General features: G+C 37.7%; 1 protein-coding gene across 1 annotated transcript in view; it reads right to left on the reverse strand.

Moving 5' to 3' along the window:
- The window catches only part of RPS6KA5 (ribosomal protein S6 kinase A5), a 207503-nt gene that overhangs the window by 75155 nt on the left and 115407 nt on the right, over positions 1-16941 (reverse strand). Inside the window, exon 6 of the mRNA XM_036735228.1 lies at positions 11923-12006. Coding sequence (XP_036591123.1) covers positions 11923-12006 — 84 coding nt within the window. The remainder of the gene's footprint in view (positions 1-11922; positions 12007-16941) is intronic.

Below are 16941 nucleotides of genomic sequence, written 5' to 3' on the forward strand. Positions count from 1 at the left end.
CCACTTCTTTGTTTTCTGACGGTATTGGGACGGTTATAATCCAAATGTAGTAGCTCCATTATCACTGATGGTGGAAAGATGATGAACACAAATCTTTGCTCTTTTCTGCTTTTGGTTCTATCCTCATCCTCCTTCCACTTTCGTCACTATAGTTCCCTTTGCTAATTTTGATTAGGTGGGCTTCTTCCCAAATATTTTAAAATTTATTTTTACTTTTGGTTTCTTGGGGAGTTTCATGAGGTGACATTGCTTATAAAATGATGATAACGCACCATTTTTGAGCATAAGATATTACAAGTGATTTTCTGCTGTGAACTCAGTTAAAATCTTTGGCTGTCATTTCTCTTCACTAGGAAAGGTGCTCAAGGGTTTTTTGTTTTTTTTTTTGACTGAGGTGATTTCTAGACTCTTTTGGTCTCTTCCTTGTGGCAATTATTTTCCAATTGTCCGATTCAAAAATTTCTTTAAATAGGTCAGGTTGGAGTTCCCTCAATTATTCACCTTATCTTTGCATTTTTATTTTTCTTCTAGTTTGATAAGGATTTTTATCTTTACTACAACAAGTCAATGGTATGACTATATATAGAAAGCTTATTTGGAAATAACCCACAGTCATTACCTTAAGCAGTTATTTCCTGTCATAACAGAATCAGCTTCATTTTTATGACCATATTTGATGCTCACTATTTCTGTACCTGCCAACTCACTTTTTGGGGAAAAAAAGAGCAATCTCTCAGATGACAGGAGGCTTCTAGGTCTACAAACCTCTGACACTCTTTTCTATCTTATTCCTGAACCGTCTTTTCTAAAATATTTTTTGCTGACTTCCCTTACACCCATCTTTGCATTAAAATCACCAGACATTAAAAATAGCATTATTTAATTTGAAGAGGCTTATCAAACGCATCACGGGGTTTTTTTTTGTCTTCATTCTTTACAACAGATTTTTGACATATGTTACAATTATTTTCAAGCTGATCTTGTAGAGGTGACAAAATGTCACATGAAATGATGTTTCTTGTCCTTAGATACATGATAAAATTGACTAACAACTCTTTGACTCACCAAGGAGAACTTGTGTCCATTCTTCCATATGAGTGCAACTTCATTGTGCTTTCTAATTTCCTATACAGTGAGACTGTTAAAAGCTGATGGAACTAAGTTCCTTTAGAAGTATTTCCATTTGTTGGTCCTTGGACAAGGATCTCACATTTAGAGTATCAACAGCTAAATTAATTGCTGAAACAATCTTAAAAATGCTGACTCTTTGTACTTTTTGTCCCCTTTTCAGTGATTCCACTTCTGCCATTACAGATGCACAGAAGGAGTATGCAAAAGAGTGGGGGCCATTTTTAATTTTCTTTGTTTTCATGAATTGCCAAGGTCAAAGGAGTCATCATAAGTAGCCATTTTGCTGGTGATAAGCTTCTCTGTAGTTAGGATGCTTCTCAGATAACGGGCATAATTTGCTGCTGAGACTGTACTCAAAGCCACCCCAGTACGAGGAAATCTACAAAGTTTATTATGCTCTACGAGAATAACCTTCAAGAATCCAGGTACACCTCTAAGCAGTGATGAGGCAACAGAACAGGGTTTTGTGAAAGTATTATCCTTAAGGTATTATATAAATTTGTATTATTATTATAATTATTGATTGCTTATTGGGAAAATCAGCTATATTTTCTCCAAAATTTTCAACTAAAGCAAATAGCAGATTAACAAATCAGTTTTTTTAGAGAATTTCTATCTGTCCAAACAATTCCTCTGAAGAAGAGATACCTTCACAATGGCCTACTTATACTTTTCTTTTAGATGTGAAATGTGATCATTAGGGTCAGGCTAACCTGAGGCAATTTATGGGGAAAGAAGATGCTTTACAAGAAGGTTTAGAGTGAGATTATGATGACTGGAAATAGGAATCTTAACCTAACAAGGCACCATCATTTTTAAGGGTTATGCAGGATACGAAGGAATTATAATGATACAAAAAGATAAGAGAATGTTTAAAAAAAGGTACTTGAACAGGATCAGAGTCAGGCCTATGGTGTTCTACGTGTGAATTTCTTGTTTATTTACTTTTTGTTGCAGAGGAAGGAGATATTATAATTTTTTTTACCTGCCAAGAATAATTATAAGAGGAAAAGCAATAAGGAGAAATTAAATGAATTTTCCAAATTAAGTGTTGTTGAAAAAAAAAAGAAAGATTTTGCTATATATGTTCACCTCAGGAAGCTTCCATGATAATCCCGATTTAGTGCAAGATGGTAGGAGAAAGAAAAAAAAAGGATTAGATTTTTAGGAGAACCATTAAAAAAATTAAGGGTTTTTATATTTAAGCTAATTTTTCATTCATAAAGATTATTAAAATTATTAAGCACACAGTCAAGTAAGTTACTTTGTCTCACACACAAAACAAAACCAGAGCAAGAAACCAGGCACGGGGAAAATATGACTGCTTGCCTTCTTCTTTCTTATTTTTTTATTAGTGACCTTTCATATGACAAAAATTAACTAATAAAAGAAGAGAGTAAAATGAGAAATGCCCAAAATTCAAGATGTTTTCTTCAGTACTGTTTTATATTTCTTCAACCAAGTTGTTAATTTTATTTTTCATAATTTTCTTGCATGTTTTAATCAATCAATAAAGATTAACTAAATATCTACTATGTGCCAGTCACTGTACTAAATGCAGAGGTTACAAAAAAGAGGCACAAGATAGACCCTGCCCTCAAGGAGTTTACAATCTAATGGGGAGACAACAAGCAAACAAATATATACAAAGCAAGCTATATAAGGGGATAAAAAAGAAATGATAAACAGAGGGAAGGCACTAGAATTAAGTGGGGTTGGATAAGGCTCCTTGTAAAAGATGAGATTTTAGTTGGAACTTAAAGGAAGTCAGAGAAGTCAATAAGTGGAGTTGAGGAAAAAGAACATCGTAGGCATGTGCAACAGTCAGAGAAAATGCCCAGAGCCTAGAGATGAAATGTCTTGTTCACAGAATGGCTAAGAGGCCAGCATTGCTAGATTGAAGAATACGTATTAGCGAGTAAAGTATAAGAAAACTGGAAAGGTAGAAGGGGGCAGGGTTATGAAGGATTCTGAAGGCCAAAAAGGATTTTATATCTGATCCTTGTGGCCAAAGAAAATGAGTGGAATTTACTAAGTGTATAAGGGGAGAAGGGAAGGTGACATGATTGGACCTGAGCTTTAGAAAAATCACTTTGGTGGCTCAATGGAGAATGGACTGGAGTGGAGAGAAGCTTGGGGCAGGCAGACCTACCAGCAGGCTACTGTAATGGTCTGGGCGTGAGGTGATAAGGGCCTGCAATAGAGTTGTGGGAGTATCAAAAGGAGAAAAGGGGGCACAATTGAGAGATGTTGCAAAGGAGAAGTTGACAGGCCTTGGAAACAGCTTGAATATGGGGAGTGAGAGACAGTAAAGAGTTCAGAATGACTCCTGGAGGACTGGGACACAGTTTAAGAAATGCTGAAGGGGTCACAAGTGGAAAAAGTTTAAGAAGCCCTGCAAAGTAGTACAGAAGAGAGAAAGAGAGGGTGATTTGGGGGGAAAGATAATGAGTTCCATTTGGAACTATTTAATTTGTCTATTAGGTATACATTTTGAGATGTCTGAAAGGCAGTTGGAGATGCCAGATTATAGGTCAGTAGATTTTGAGACAGGATAGGTAGATTTGAAAGTCATCATCATAGAGATGGTAATTAAATCCATGGGAGCTGATGAGATCGCCAAGTGAAATAGTATAAAGGATGAAGAGAAGAGGGCTCAGGACGGAACCTGGAAGAGCATCTATGGTTAGAGGTTGTGATACGGATGAGGATTCAGCAAAGGAGACAGAGAAGGAACAGTCAGATAGGTAGGAGCAAAACCTGGAGGGAATGGTATCCTAAAAACTCAGAGGGAAGAAAACATCAAGGAAGAGAGAGTGATCAATAGTGTCAGAGGCCATGGAGAAGTCAAGGAGAATGAGGACAGAGAAAGAGCCACTGTATTTGGCAACTAAGAGATCACAGATAATTTTGGAGAGAGCAGTTTCAATGGAATAAGGTGAATGGAATGAGCAAGACCAAGGGTATGACCACGTTCAAAGGAACAGTGGATTGTGAGGGAAGAGAGAGAAAAGAGACAGGGGAGGCACCTATTGTAGACGGCTTTTTCTTTTGAAGAATTTAGCTGTATGTAACAACAACGCTACTTGCCACTACCACGGCTGTGTAAGACCAACGACACCAGCACACAGGAGGGCTGCCAGCACAGGTTCTTTGATCTGCTTTTCTAAGGAAAGCTTACAATCTCACTTTAATTGAACATACATATGTCATTTACTTAGTTCAGGGGAAAAAGTCAGTACCCTGAAAATTCAGAGAAAACACAGAGATTACAAGCAGAAATTATATAAACGGAGCAAAATAACACAAATCAACAGATAGGCTTCTAGCCGTCTGACCGAGATATTACATACATAGAATTACCAGAGACAGAAGCACCAATATCTGGGTTTTTCAAAGCTGGAGGGCTCCTTACCCAAGAGTCTCATCTGGCCAAATCACATGACACTCTTCCGGTGAGTGAGCCCCAAAGCAAAATGCTAACCTCCAAGTATATACATGCTTCTTCAGGGTCAGAGGGCGTCACAACCATGTGACTCAAACCCATGTGACCTAGGCCTTCCTGTGACTTAAGCAGGTCATCAAAGACTCCCGATTCAATCAAAGACTCTTTACTGAAACAAAGGCAAGGCTCAAAGGTACTTGATTGCCTTAGTGCTGAGAAGCACTCCAAAACAAAAGACAACACAAAGTCCCACTTTACTTGCCATTACACTATAAAGGGCAGAAGAGATATAAGACAACAGTAGAAATGGAAGGATCAAATGAGGGATGTTTCAGGATGAAACATGGGAGTATTTGCAGGTAGAAGAGAATGAGTTTGAAGAGAGGGATAGATTGTAAATAAAGGAGAGAGTGGGGATGATAGAAAGGACAATCTGTTGGAGATGGAATGGAGTGGAATCACTTTAATAAGCAGAAGGATTAGCCTTGGTCAGGAGTAAGTCCACTTCATCATGTGAGAGAGGTGAAGGTGTGAAGGAGAAGAGAGTAGCAGAAGACCCCTAAGAAATAGGAGATGAGGAAGAGGCTAAGAAAAGGGAATTCACGTGGTGGATTTTTTTTCTGTAAAATATGAGGCAAGGATCTTAGCTGAGAGAGACATGGAAGATTTGAAGACGGATGAAAAGGTTTGGAAGAACCATCGTGGAGACTGGGATAGTAAGTTGATAAGAAGATATAATAAGATTTCCTAGTAGCAGAGGGCTCAGTTGAGGTTATGTAATATGAATTTGTAGTGGACCCAGTCAGAAAAGTCACATGATTTCCTCCATCGTTGTGTAGGAGTGAAGACATCCAATGGTGGGAGTGATTCAAGTCTGAGGCTTGGATGGGTAAATAGGTGATACGATAAGGGGGGTAGGGATTCAAGAAAGGAAGAAAGTGTTAGAGCTGAATTGGTTTACTCAGGGATTGAGTTCACTGAATTGGTTCACTGAGGAAAAGAGGAAAGAGTGGCTAGTACCGGGAGATAGCCTGAGAGAGAATTGAGGAGTCAAGGGATTGGAGTTCATGGTGTGGACAAAGAGTAGAGTAATATAAAGAAAGGCAGAGGAAGAGGTGAAAAACCAATAAAGTTTGGCTGGATAAGGGGATTTCAGAATTCCTGAACATGGAAGTGGTACAGTTGTGGCTGATGGCAAGGTCAAAGGTATGACCACACCTATGTATAGCTGAGGCAGGGTGGACGAGTAGCTCATGGGAAGTGAGCAGGTTGAGAAACTGAGTGGTTGGGATGTTTGAGAAAGCATCAATATGTATGCTGATATCTCCTACTATGAGGGCAGGAGTTGGGAAGAAGAAAAAAATTGTAATCCAGGTACCAAACTCACTGAGGAAGGAAGGAGAATGACCTGGGAGTCTATACACAGTACATACCAGGATTTTTATTGAATGGTAGATATTAATAGCCACGGACCTCAAAGGAAGAGCAGTTACTGAGTGATGGAGGAAGGACAAGTGGCAAAAAGGAGCAAGGAGTACTTCAGTTTCCCTGCTCACTAGTCAAAGTAGGCTGAGGTGAATGAGTGAAGGTCCAGCTATTACTGGAAAGAGTGGCCAGGAATGTGTATAATCTTGGGGGAGATAGGTTTCATTAATAGTTAGTAGATGAAAGGAATGGGAGAGGAAAAGGACTAAGATGAAGAGAAGTTTGTTGCCTATGGAACAAGCACTCCAAAAAGTATAGTGGAAGGGCTGGGTGGTTTTGGGTTAAAACTTTGAAATGGGAGGATTGAGAAGGGTGATACTAAGGAACTGCGTTGTATGATAATCTACCAAGGTTCAAAATTGCTGAGATCTTTAGGGTAGAGCAGGTATGAAAATGTTCATCACTGAGTAGAGAATGCCACTCTTCCCAATGAAGGTTGGAGATTAGTCTGGAAATAAATGCAGAATGAAATGGGAGGAGTCACAGTCAGACAATCAGATGGTTAGTTGGGGAGGTTCTGCTTCACTACTCCTCCTCCCCATGATAGGTGGAGATTATGCAAGAGAAAGACACAAGAAAAAGACATAAAAGTTGAATCTGCAAAGCAGGAGAAAGAAGTCCGGTTCCCCACAAACTTCCCCTTTCTCTTCCCTCTAGGCATAGGTACAGAAGGTCTGAAGTCAAAGGATAAGTTACCCCTCTTTGCAACAGAGGTTCTCAACATCCTGACTGAGAGATCAAGCTGATAGCAGGAAGTGGAAGTTGCCTTGCACTGGTACAGACTGAAGTCATTGCTTTGTGGTAGGGAGAAGCCCTTTAGGACTGATGGAAGATGCCCAGCCCCTTGTTTCCTTTGCTTGGGGGACAGCAAGAGATGAAAAGCACAAGGCGCAGCAGCACAGAAACTTTTTCTTTAACTTCTCACATGAAGAGGCTGTCAAGGAGGTAGTAGCAGAAGTGGTAGACTCCTTGTGTAGAGGAAGACCTTTTGGGCAGATGGAAGACTCCTGGCCTAGCCCTGGAGAACTTTCCTTAGGAGAGACATTGTGTCCATCAGGAGATGGAAGATGCAAATGGCAAGGTCAGAGAACACTGGCTCCTCTTCTCACCTGAAGAGACTATTAAGCTCTCATTTCTCAACCCAATTTTTACCCTACCACTCTTACATGATTTTTAAATCTTTTTTTTCTTTTTTGTTCTTCAAAATAATCTCTTTACGTCATTTAAGACTTCTTGTTGGGCATGTGTCCAATCTGCAATTTTCTTTAATGCTTTGTGTGTAATGTTTTCACATCATCTTCTGTACTCATTCCAGTCTATTTCTTCACTTTGGATTTTATGTTGCATTGGACTCTGCTCACTCTTTGCAAGAGGAGCAGAAATATCCGGCCTGAGCTTCTGTTTTTTTTTATGTCCTTCTGTTGCTTTAACAGCTCAGTCTGGTGCCCTCTAAGTTGTCAGTGCTTCCAACGTATTGTGATCTGAGGTGAGATCTGTTCACGGCCTTCCTGTTGTATGCTCTGCAAGTCTGTGGGTTGAGCTTCTGCAGGACCCAGTCACTGTAAACCCCTGGAAGATTCTGCAGTTTCAGAGGTATTGACCTGCTAGCTCCCTCTTCACTGCCTGCCCTAATTTATTCCTCTGTAGGCTTATGTTCAGGACTAAAAGTTAGAGCTGAGTCCCCATTCTGTTCCTGGGCTCAGAGCCACGCAGGTTTCTAGAACTTGTTTGTTGCTGCTTTCACAAGCAGAGCCCTTACTCTCCAACCTAATCACTTTACCTCCCTGAGCCTCAGTTTCATCATCTGTAAAATGAGGGAATTAGATTAGCTGATTTTTAAGTTCTATTAGTCCTAAGATATTAAGGTATAGAATAAATGAGCATGATTCTACTACTGAATGGAAAATGGAATGTGAATTTAACTTTTCTATATAAATAGTACGAGTTAATTCATAAAAGAAAAATTGACGAGACAATATAAGGTAAGAGAGAGAAATCTAACAATATTAACAAAATCACATAAGGATGTGATAATTCAAACAAAAACTAAACAACAGAAGTGGAGTCAAGATGATGGAGTAAAGGCAGGGACTCACCTGAGCTCTCCGAAATTATCCTCCAAACAACTTTAAAATAATGTCTCAAAATGAATTTTGGAGTGGCAGAACCAACAAAAGAACAGAATGAAACAATTTTCCAGCCCAAGACAACTTAGAAGGTTAACAGAAAAGATCTGTCTCAACAGGGTGAGAGTGGAGCAGAGTCCAAACTGAATCAGCAGCATTATCTTCTGGTCCTCTCAGCCCACAGACAATAGAGGGGTTGGACTACTGGTCAGAAGGGGTCCCTTTGCTGGCACTCAGTGCAGGACTCTGTTGCACTGCCCACACACAGTTCTGAAGAGAACTCCTTAAAAAGCAGAATTAGCCACACAGAATAAGATACACAAAAAATTCACTGTAGAAAAGAATTCCTTAAAAAAATAGAACCAGTCAAATGGAAGAGTAAGTTCAAAAGCTCACTGAAGAAAATAATTCTTTAAAAATTACTCCATGAGACATCCAGAAACAAAAAATCAAAATCAAAGAACGAAAAAAATTGAAGAAAATGTGAAATATCTCAATGGAAAAAGAACTGACCTGGAAAACAGATCAAGGAGATATAATTTTAAAATTGCTAGACTACCTGAAAGCCATGATCAAATAAATAGCCTAGACATCATATTTGAAGAAATTATTAAGGAAAACTGCCCTGATATTCTAGAGCCAGAGGGTAAAATAGAAATTGCTAGAATCTACCAATTCCCTTCTGAAAAAGATCCCAAAATGAAAACTCCCAGGAATATTACAGTCAAATTCCAGAGTGCCCAGGTAAAGGAGAAAATACCGTAAGTAGCCAGAAAGAAACAATTTAAATATTGTGGAACCACAATCGGCTAACACAAGATTTAGCAGCTTCTACATTAAAGGATCAGAGGGCTTAAGATATGATATTCTGGAGGGCAAAGGAGCTAGTATTAGAACAAAGAATCACCTATCCAGTAAAACTGAGTATAATCTTTCAGGGGGAAAAATGAATACTTAATGAAATAGAGGACTTTCAAGCATTTCTGATGGAAAGAACAGAGCTGAATAGAAAATGTGACTTTCAAATACAAGAATCAAGAGAAGCAATAAAAAGGTAAACAAGAAAGAAAAATCATAAGGGATTCAATAAGATTCAACTGTTTACATTCCTGCAGGGGAAGATGATACTTGTAACTCCTAAGAACTTTATCATTACTAGGGCAATTGGAAGGAGTATACATAGGGGGCATCAGTGTGAATTGATTATAATGGAATGATATCTTAAAAAAATAAAATTAAGGGGTGAGAAAGGGGGATATACTGGGAGAAAGGGGAAGAGAGAGGTAGAGTGGGGTAAATTATCTCACATAAAAACAGCACAAAAGAACTTTTTCAGTGGAGGGGAAGATGGGAGGGTGGTAGATAACGCTTGAACCTTACTCTCATCAGAACTGGCTCAAAGAAGGAATAACATGCACACTCAGTTAAAGGTATAGAAATCTATATTACCTTACAGGGAAGTAGGAGGGGAAGGATAAGAAGAAGGAAAAGAGAAAAGTAGGGCTGAAAGAAGGGAAGGAGGACTGGGGGACATGGTAGTCAGAAGCAAAATACTTTGAAGGAGGGATAGGGTAGAAGGAGAGGAGAGGAGAGACAGAGACACAGAGAGAGAGACAGAGAGAGAAATGCGGAAAAATTTTTACAGCAAGTTTCTCTGATAAAGGCTTCATTTCTCAAATATAGAGACAACTGAGTCAAATTTATAAGAATACAAGTCCTTCCCCAATTAATAAATGATCAAAAGACAAGAACAGGCAGTTCTCGAATAAAGAGAACAGAGCTATCTATAGTCATATGAAAAAATGCTCTTAATAACTACTCATTAGAGAAATGCAAATTAAAACAACTCTAAGGTTCCATCTTATAACTATCAGATCAATTAATATCACAGAAAAGGAAAATGATAAACGTTGGAGGGGATGTGGGAAAACTGGGACACTAATGCTCTGTTGGTCAAGTTGTGAACTCATTCAGCCATTCTGAAAAGTAATGTGGAACTATGACCAAAGGGTTACAAAACAATGCATACCCTTTGACCAAGCAATACCACTATTAGGTATCCCAAAGAGATAAAAAAAGAAAAAGACCTATACAGAAAACTATTTATAGCAATTCTTTTTGTGGTGGTAAAGAACTGGGAATTGAAAGGATGCCCATCAATTGGGGAATGGCTGAACAGATTACAGGATATGATTGTGATGGAATTCTATTGTGCTATAAGAAATAATGAGCAGTATGCTTTCAGAAAAACCTGGAAAGACTTACATGAGTTGATACAAAGTGAAGTAAGCAGAACCAGGAAAACAGTGCACGTACTAATAGCAATGTTGTGCAATGATCAACTGTGAATAACTTAGCTATTCTCAGCAACATGATGGTCCAAGAAAGTTCCAAAGGACTTATGATGAAAAATTCAGAGAAAGAACTGATGAAGTCTGAATGCAGATTGAAGCAAACTTTTTTTCTTTATTTTCTTGGATTGTTTTTTTTTTTTTGATCTGTCTCTTTTTTCACAACAAGACTAATATGAAAATACACTTTGCATGACTGCACATGTACAACCTATATCAAACTATTTGCCATCTCAGGAAGGGAGAGGTGAGGGATAGAGGGAAAGAATTTCGAATTCAAAATTTCAAAAATGAATATTAAAAGTTGTTCTTACATCTAATTAGAAAAAAATCTTTAAAAGAAAAAAATTAACAAGTGTTAATATTAACAACATTAACAAGCTGAAATACAAGATATTGAGAGAGAAGGAAAGGGAATGATCAGATGAAGAACATTTTTTTCAAGTACACAAGGATATCATAAAAATTTTTAATACAGGCACAAAGAAGCTCTTGTTAATACAAAATAATAATTTCTACATACTACTTTTGAGAACATAATCAATAACAGATAATGTGAAAGACAACAAAATTATAATGATGTAAGATCTGGAGAATATAGGCAGGGAATACAGATAATTTAATAATTAGCTCTCTGAAAAGAAAAGTATGCACTATATACTTTTAAGTTTAATATCCATCATTAAATTTTCTCCATAATTTTTAAAGTATAGACAATAAACAAAACAAAACCCCTGATTTGTAGCCTTTGCCTGTTTCCAAGGTATAAACACTGACACTGAAAATTTGACAATCAGCTCTCTCAAGTCAGTATGAACATACCCCTAACAATACAGTGGTTCTCTGAGGTAAATTTATAACAATGAATGCCTCATATCATTGAATTACAAAACCATGATCAATAAGAGATGAACAAGCTCATATATACATGGCACATTTATCCAACTAAGCATTATTAGATAACTTTAATAATAATGATGATAATGACAATAGCTAGCTGCCACGAACTGTGCTAAGCACTTTATAATTATTAACTCACTTAATCTTAACAACAACCCTGGGAAGTAGCTGCTATTATTATACCAATTTTACAGATGAGAAAACCGAGGCAAAGAGGTTTGGTGACTTGACCAGTCACATAGCTAGCAAGTATCTGAAGCTGCATTAGAACTCAGGTTTCCCTGACTCTAGGCCTGGCCCTCTATCCACTTCACTACCAAGTCTTCTGGCACACTAAGTAAAGAAGGGTATCAAGATAACGATGGCAACATAGGCAAATGAACTGAATGAAACGACTATCAGAGAGGCAACTGAATTAGCTAAAACTTGTACCATTAGACCTTTATACAAAGAATAATAAAAGGAAGGTCAAAATAAAGAATACCTTATCGTGTCCTGCATCTCCTCCTCTGACAATATCAGGCGCCATGTATTCTATAGTTCCACAAAAAGAATATGCTCTTTCAGTCTGGAAAAAAAAGTCATCTCATTATATGCTAGCAAATACAACAAAAAATACAACATGAAATGGTTAGAACTAGCCTTATACTTTGGTGAAACAGGCAATCACCTACATCAGTGGTATCAAATTCAAATAGAAATGAAGACACTAAACTGTACCTAAAGATCTCATTCAACTGATACTTAGAAAACCACATATCAATATTATCTATGTTCTATTGTATTTTTATTTATTTTATTAAATATTTCCCAATGATATTTTAATCTAGTTTGGTAAACAGTATTGGGGACCATCTGTTGGACACTCCGATACACCTGCTAGAAGGAGGAACACAAAGAAAGTTCCTTCTCTCTAGCTCACAAAAAATATCACTCCTAATCTTTGAAATCCCAAATCTAGTCATTTCTTTGTAACTGGCATCTTCTAATTAATCAATCAACCAATCAACAAGTATTTATTAAGCACCTACTATATGTCAGGTATTGTGTAGGCTCTGAAAATTAATGCCTATTTTAAAAGAATTTGCAGTCTTATGTGGAAAATAATTTAATATGTGAACATGAATATTATAAAATATATGTGTAAAACCTGCACATATGCATTATATCTATGTGTATATCTATCTATAAAATACATATATAATATACACACATGGATATATCTCTAGATGGATATATATGTACATAGAAATATATACAGAATAAATAAAAAGATAATAAATACTTCCAGGAATCTAAACACTGTCTAGGAGTGAAGAAGTGTGCTGCTGTGAACATTATCAGATTTTCGGTCAGACAACATAATTCCAAATCTTGCCTAGCAGAATGTGTGACCTAGGGATAGTCACTCAACCGCTTTGGTCCTTAGTTCCTTCATCTATCAAATGAAAAGGTTGGGTCAGGTAACTTTTAGGTTTCTTCTAGCTCTAAATCCAGCTTTATGACTTTAATGTAGATTCATTTACTCCATCTCTTTTTATCCAGAGGGGATAAATGGAAAATGTAGGTTGAAGTTTGAGGGGCAGGAGAGAAGGTATTTCCAATAAGAAGATAAACTCATCTGTACCATGCTTTAGAGAAACAGCTTTAAGAGTGAAACTATCTGACTTATGGTATCAAGCAATTAAGCTTTTATTAAGTGTGTACCATATAGTATGAGATATTTGTACTAGGTAACAAAGATACAAATACAAGAGACAAACAGTCCCTGCCATCAAGGAACTATATTCTAACAGGAAAGACAATATATACATGTGTGGTGCTTTTGCGCTTGCTCTCTCTGTCTCTCTCTCTGTCTCTTTTTCTCTGTATGTACATATATATATATATATACATACACACACACATATATTTTATATGTAATATATATGCATATTACATGTAAAGTGTACATACACACACACACACACACACACATCCTGGGCATGGAAGGCAGCCAGTGCAAAGGCACAGAGATAAGAGTGTGTCATTGTGTGGAATGGAGAGTAAGCCAGGATGGCTGGACCCACAGAGTGTATAGAAGGGAGTGACATGAAGAAGACAAGAAAGACAAAATGGGGCTCTGCTGTGAAGCGTATAATGTTAGACATGAAATTTGATCCTCGATGAAATAGTGAGCTACTAGAGTTTGAACAGAAGATAACAAAGTCAGACCTGTACTTTAGGAAAATTACTTTGTATATGGAGGAACAAAAGGTCAAAAATCTCTTTAAAAATGCAAATAGTATTTTTTTCCAATCACATGTAAAGAAAGTTTTCAATATTCATTATTATAAGATTTGAGTTCCAAATTTTTTCCCTCCCTCCTCTCCTCCAGAGAGCAAGCAATGTGGTATAGGTTATACATGTGCAATCATGTTAAACATATTTCCACATCAGTCATGTGAAAGAAGAAACAGAAAAAAAGGGAAAAAAACTCACAAAAAACCCCAAAAAGTGAAAATAGTATGCTTCCATCTGCATTCAGAGTCCATCAGTTCTTTCTCTGGATATGGATAAAAAGGCAAGAATCTCAGGGACATAATGGAAAAAAAGTTTGGGAAGAAAGGGGGCCTAGCAGGACCTGATGTCAAACTATACTACAAAGTAGTAATCATCAAAAGGAAATGAAAATGGTTAAAAACAGGTAGATATATTGGATGAAGAATGCTACTCATCTTCTGAGAGAGAGGTAGTAGATTAAAATGCAGAATAAGACACATTTTAGATATGACCAATATTGGAATTTGTTTCACTTAACTATGTACAATTTATTATAAGTGTTTTCGTTTTTAGCGGGAGGTGGAAGAAAAAATATTGGATAACTAAAAAAAATAAAATTTAATTAAAAGTCACTTTAGCAGCTATGTGGATGATGGACTGAAGTGCTGTCTATTTCTTCCTGAAACTCCCTTAACTTCTCCTGTAAGAATTTGGATGCTATACCGCTTGGTGCATATATGTTAAGTAATGATATTATTTCATTGTCTATGGTGTCTTTTAGCAGGATATAGTTTCCTTCCTTATCTCATTTAATTAGATCTATCTTTGCTTTGGCTTTGTCTGAGATTGCTACCCCTACTTTTTTACTTCAGCTGAAGCATAATATATTCTACTCCAGACTTTTACCTTTACCCTGTGTGTATCCCCGTTTCAAATGTGTTTCTTGTAAACAACATATTGTAGGATTACGGTTTTTAATCCATACTGCAATCTGCCTTCATTTTATGGGAGAGTTCATCCCATTCACATTCACAGTTATGATTACTATCTGTGTCTTTTTTTCATCCCATTCCCCCTGCCCCCATTTATGTTTTTATTTTTCCCTTCCCCTCCTCAAGAGTTTCGCTTTTGATCACCGTCTCCCTCCATATTCTCTCCCTTTCAGGCCCTCCCCGCCCCCGTCTTATCCTTTTCCCTTACTACTTCGTCCCTCCCTTCTAACCACTCCCCCCTTCTTTCCCCTTTCCCCTCCTACTGCCTGTTGCGCAAGTTTGATTTCTATACTTAACAGAGTATGTTATTGCCTCCTTGAACCAAGTCCGATGAGAGCAAAGCTCAAACACTGTTCTTCTTCCTCCTTTCTTTCCCTCTAGTATAATGTTTTTGTACCTTGTCATGTGATGTAATTTACCCTTTTCTGCCTCCTCCTTACATTTTCTCCCAATACAATCCTTTTCATCCCTTAACGAAGTTTTTTATCATCACATCAGTTAATTTATACCCACACCCTCTATGTATATCCTCTTTAGATGTTGTACTAACTATACCATTCTCAAAATTAGCAAATATCATCCTCCCATATAGGGATGTAAACAGTTTGCCCTTGTTGAATAACAAGGTTTTTTTTTAAATATTTTTTTTCCTTGTTTACCTTTTTATGCCTCTTTTGAGTCTTATATTTGGAGACCAAATTTTCCATTGAGCTCTGGCCTTTTTATCAGGAAAGTCTGGAATTCCCTTATTTCATCAAATATCCACATCCTTGCCTGAAAGATTACGCTCAATTTTGCTGGATAGTTGATCCTTGGTTGTAGTCCAAGCTCCTTTACCTTTCAGAATATCATATTCCAATCCCTCTGATCTTTTAATGTAGAGGTTGCAAGGTCCTGTGTGATCCTGACTGTACTTCCACAATATTTGAATCATTTCTTTCTGGCTCTTTGCAGTATTTTCTCCTTGACCCAATAATTCTGGAATTTGACTACAATATTCCTTGGAGTTTTCAATTTGGGATCTCTTTCAGGGAGTGATTGGTGGATTCTTTCAATGACTATTTGACCCTCTAGTTCTAGGACCTTGGAGAAGTTTTCCTTGATGATTTCTTGGAAGATACTACTGTCCAGGCTCTTTTTTTCATCATGGCTTTCAAGAAGACGAATAATTCTTAGGTTATCTCTTCGGGATCTATTTTCCAGGTCAGATGTTTTTCCAATGATATGTTTTACATTACATTCTATTACATTCTATTTTTTCATTCTTTAGGTTTTGTTTGACTGATTCTTGATGCCTCATAGAGTCATTAGCTTCTACTTGCCCAATTCTAATTTTTAACGAATTATTCTCTTCAGATACCTTCTGTATTTCTCTTTCCATTTGGCCAATTTTACTTTTCACGGAGACATTTTCTCCTGTTAGATTCTGTAATTTTTCTTTTACCTCTCTAATTTGGCTTTTAAAATCATCTTTGAGCTCTTTCATGAATGGTTTTTGGGCTTGAGAACAGATCATATTCCCTTTTGAAGTTTCAGATGTGGGTACAGTGTCAATGCTATCCTCTTCTGAATTTGTATTTTGAGCTTCTCTGTGTCCATAATACGATTCAATGTTTTTTTTTTTAACTTTTCTAGCTTTCCTCTTCATGGTGGTTGCCCTTTTCCTGGCTTCTTAAGTGAATCTCTGCTTTTGGAGCTCAGGGGGTTCTGTCCCAAGCTTCTTGTGTTGGGAGCTAGGGGCCTGGTTACTGGCTTTGTGTGCTGTGACCTCTGATTTTGTCAGCTAGAAGCTATATACTGCTGCTGAGCTGAAGCTGGCAGGTATTTGCCAAGAATGGAGGTTCTGTGAAGTCTTTCTGAGTTTCCCCAGGGTCTCAGTGTCAGGGGTGGGGGAGGGGTGGTCTGGCTGTTGGAAGTCTCCTCTTCCCTAGGGCTGCACCTATATAGCATGGGTGCTCTCAGCCGTAGGTCTGCGCTGGTGCCTGCCAATTCCCCTGGCTGTACAAAGTCACACCTGGGGTCCTGGTGTTGGAGCTTGCCAGCTCTATCCCTCTGTGGCTCAGAAACTCCCACTGATCTGCTAAGGTGGGACTTGCTAAGATGCCTCCCTTCCTGCACTGATCGCCTTCCATCATTGCAAGAGGGGGGGTCTCCCCAGCTTCCTGAGCTAAGACTACTGAACCCCCACTTCTGGCTCCACCAGGTAGTATTTCAGTACTACTTCTGTGACAGTAAGTCAAGTCATAACT

Source organism: Trichosurus vulpecula, chromosome 8 (assembly GCF_011100635.1).
Source record: "Trichosurus vulpecula isolate mTriVul1 chromosome 8, mTriVul1.pri, whole genome shotgun sequence".
Lineage (NCBI taxonomy): Eukaryota > Metazoa > Chordata > Mammalia > Diprotodontia > Phalangeridae > Trichosurus > Trichosurus vulpecula.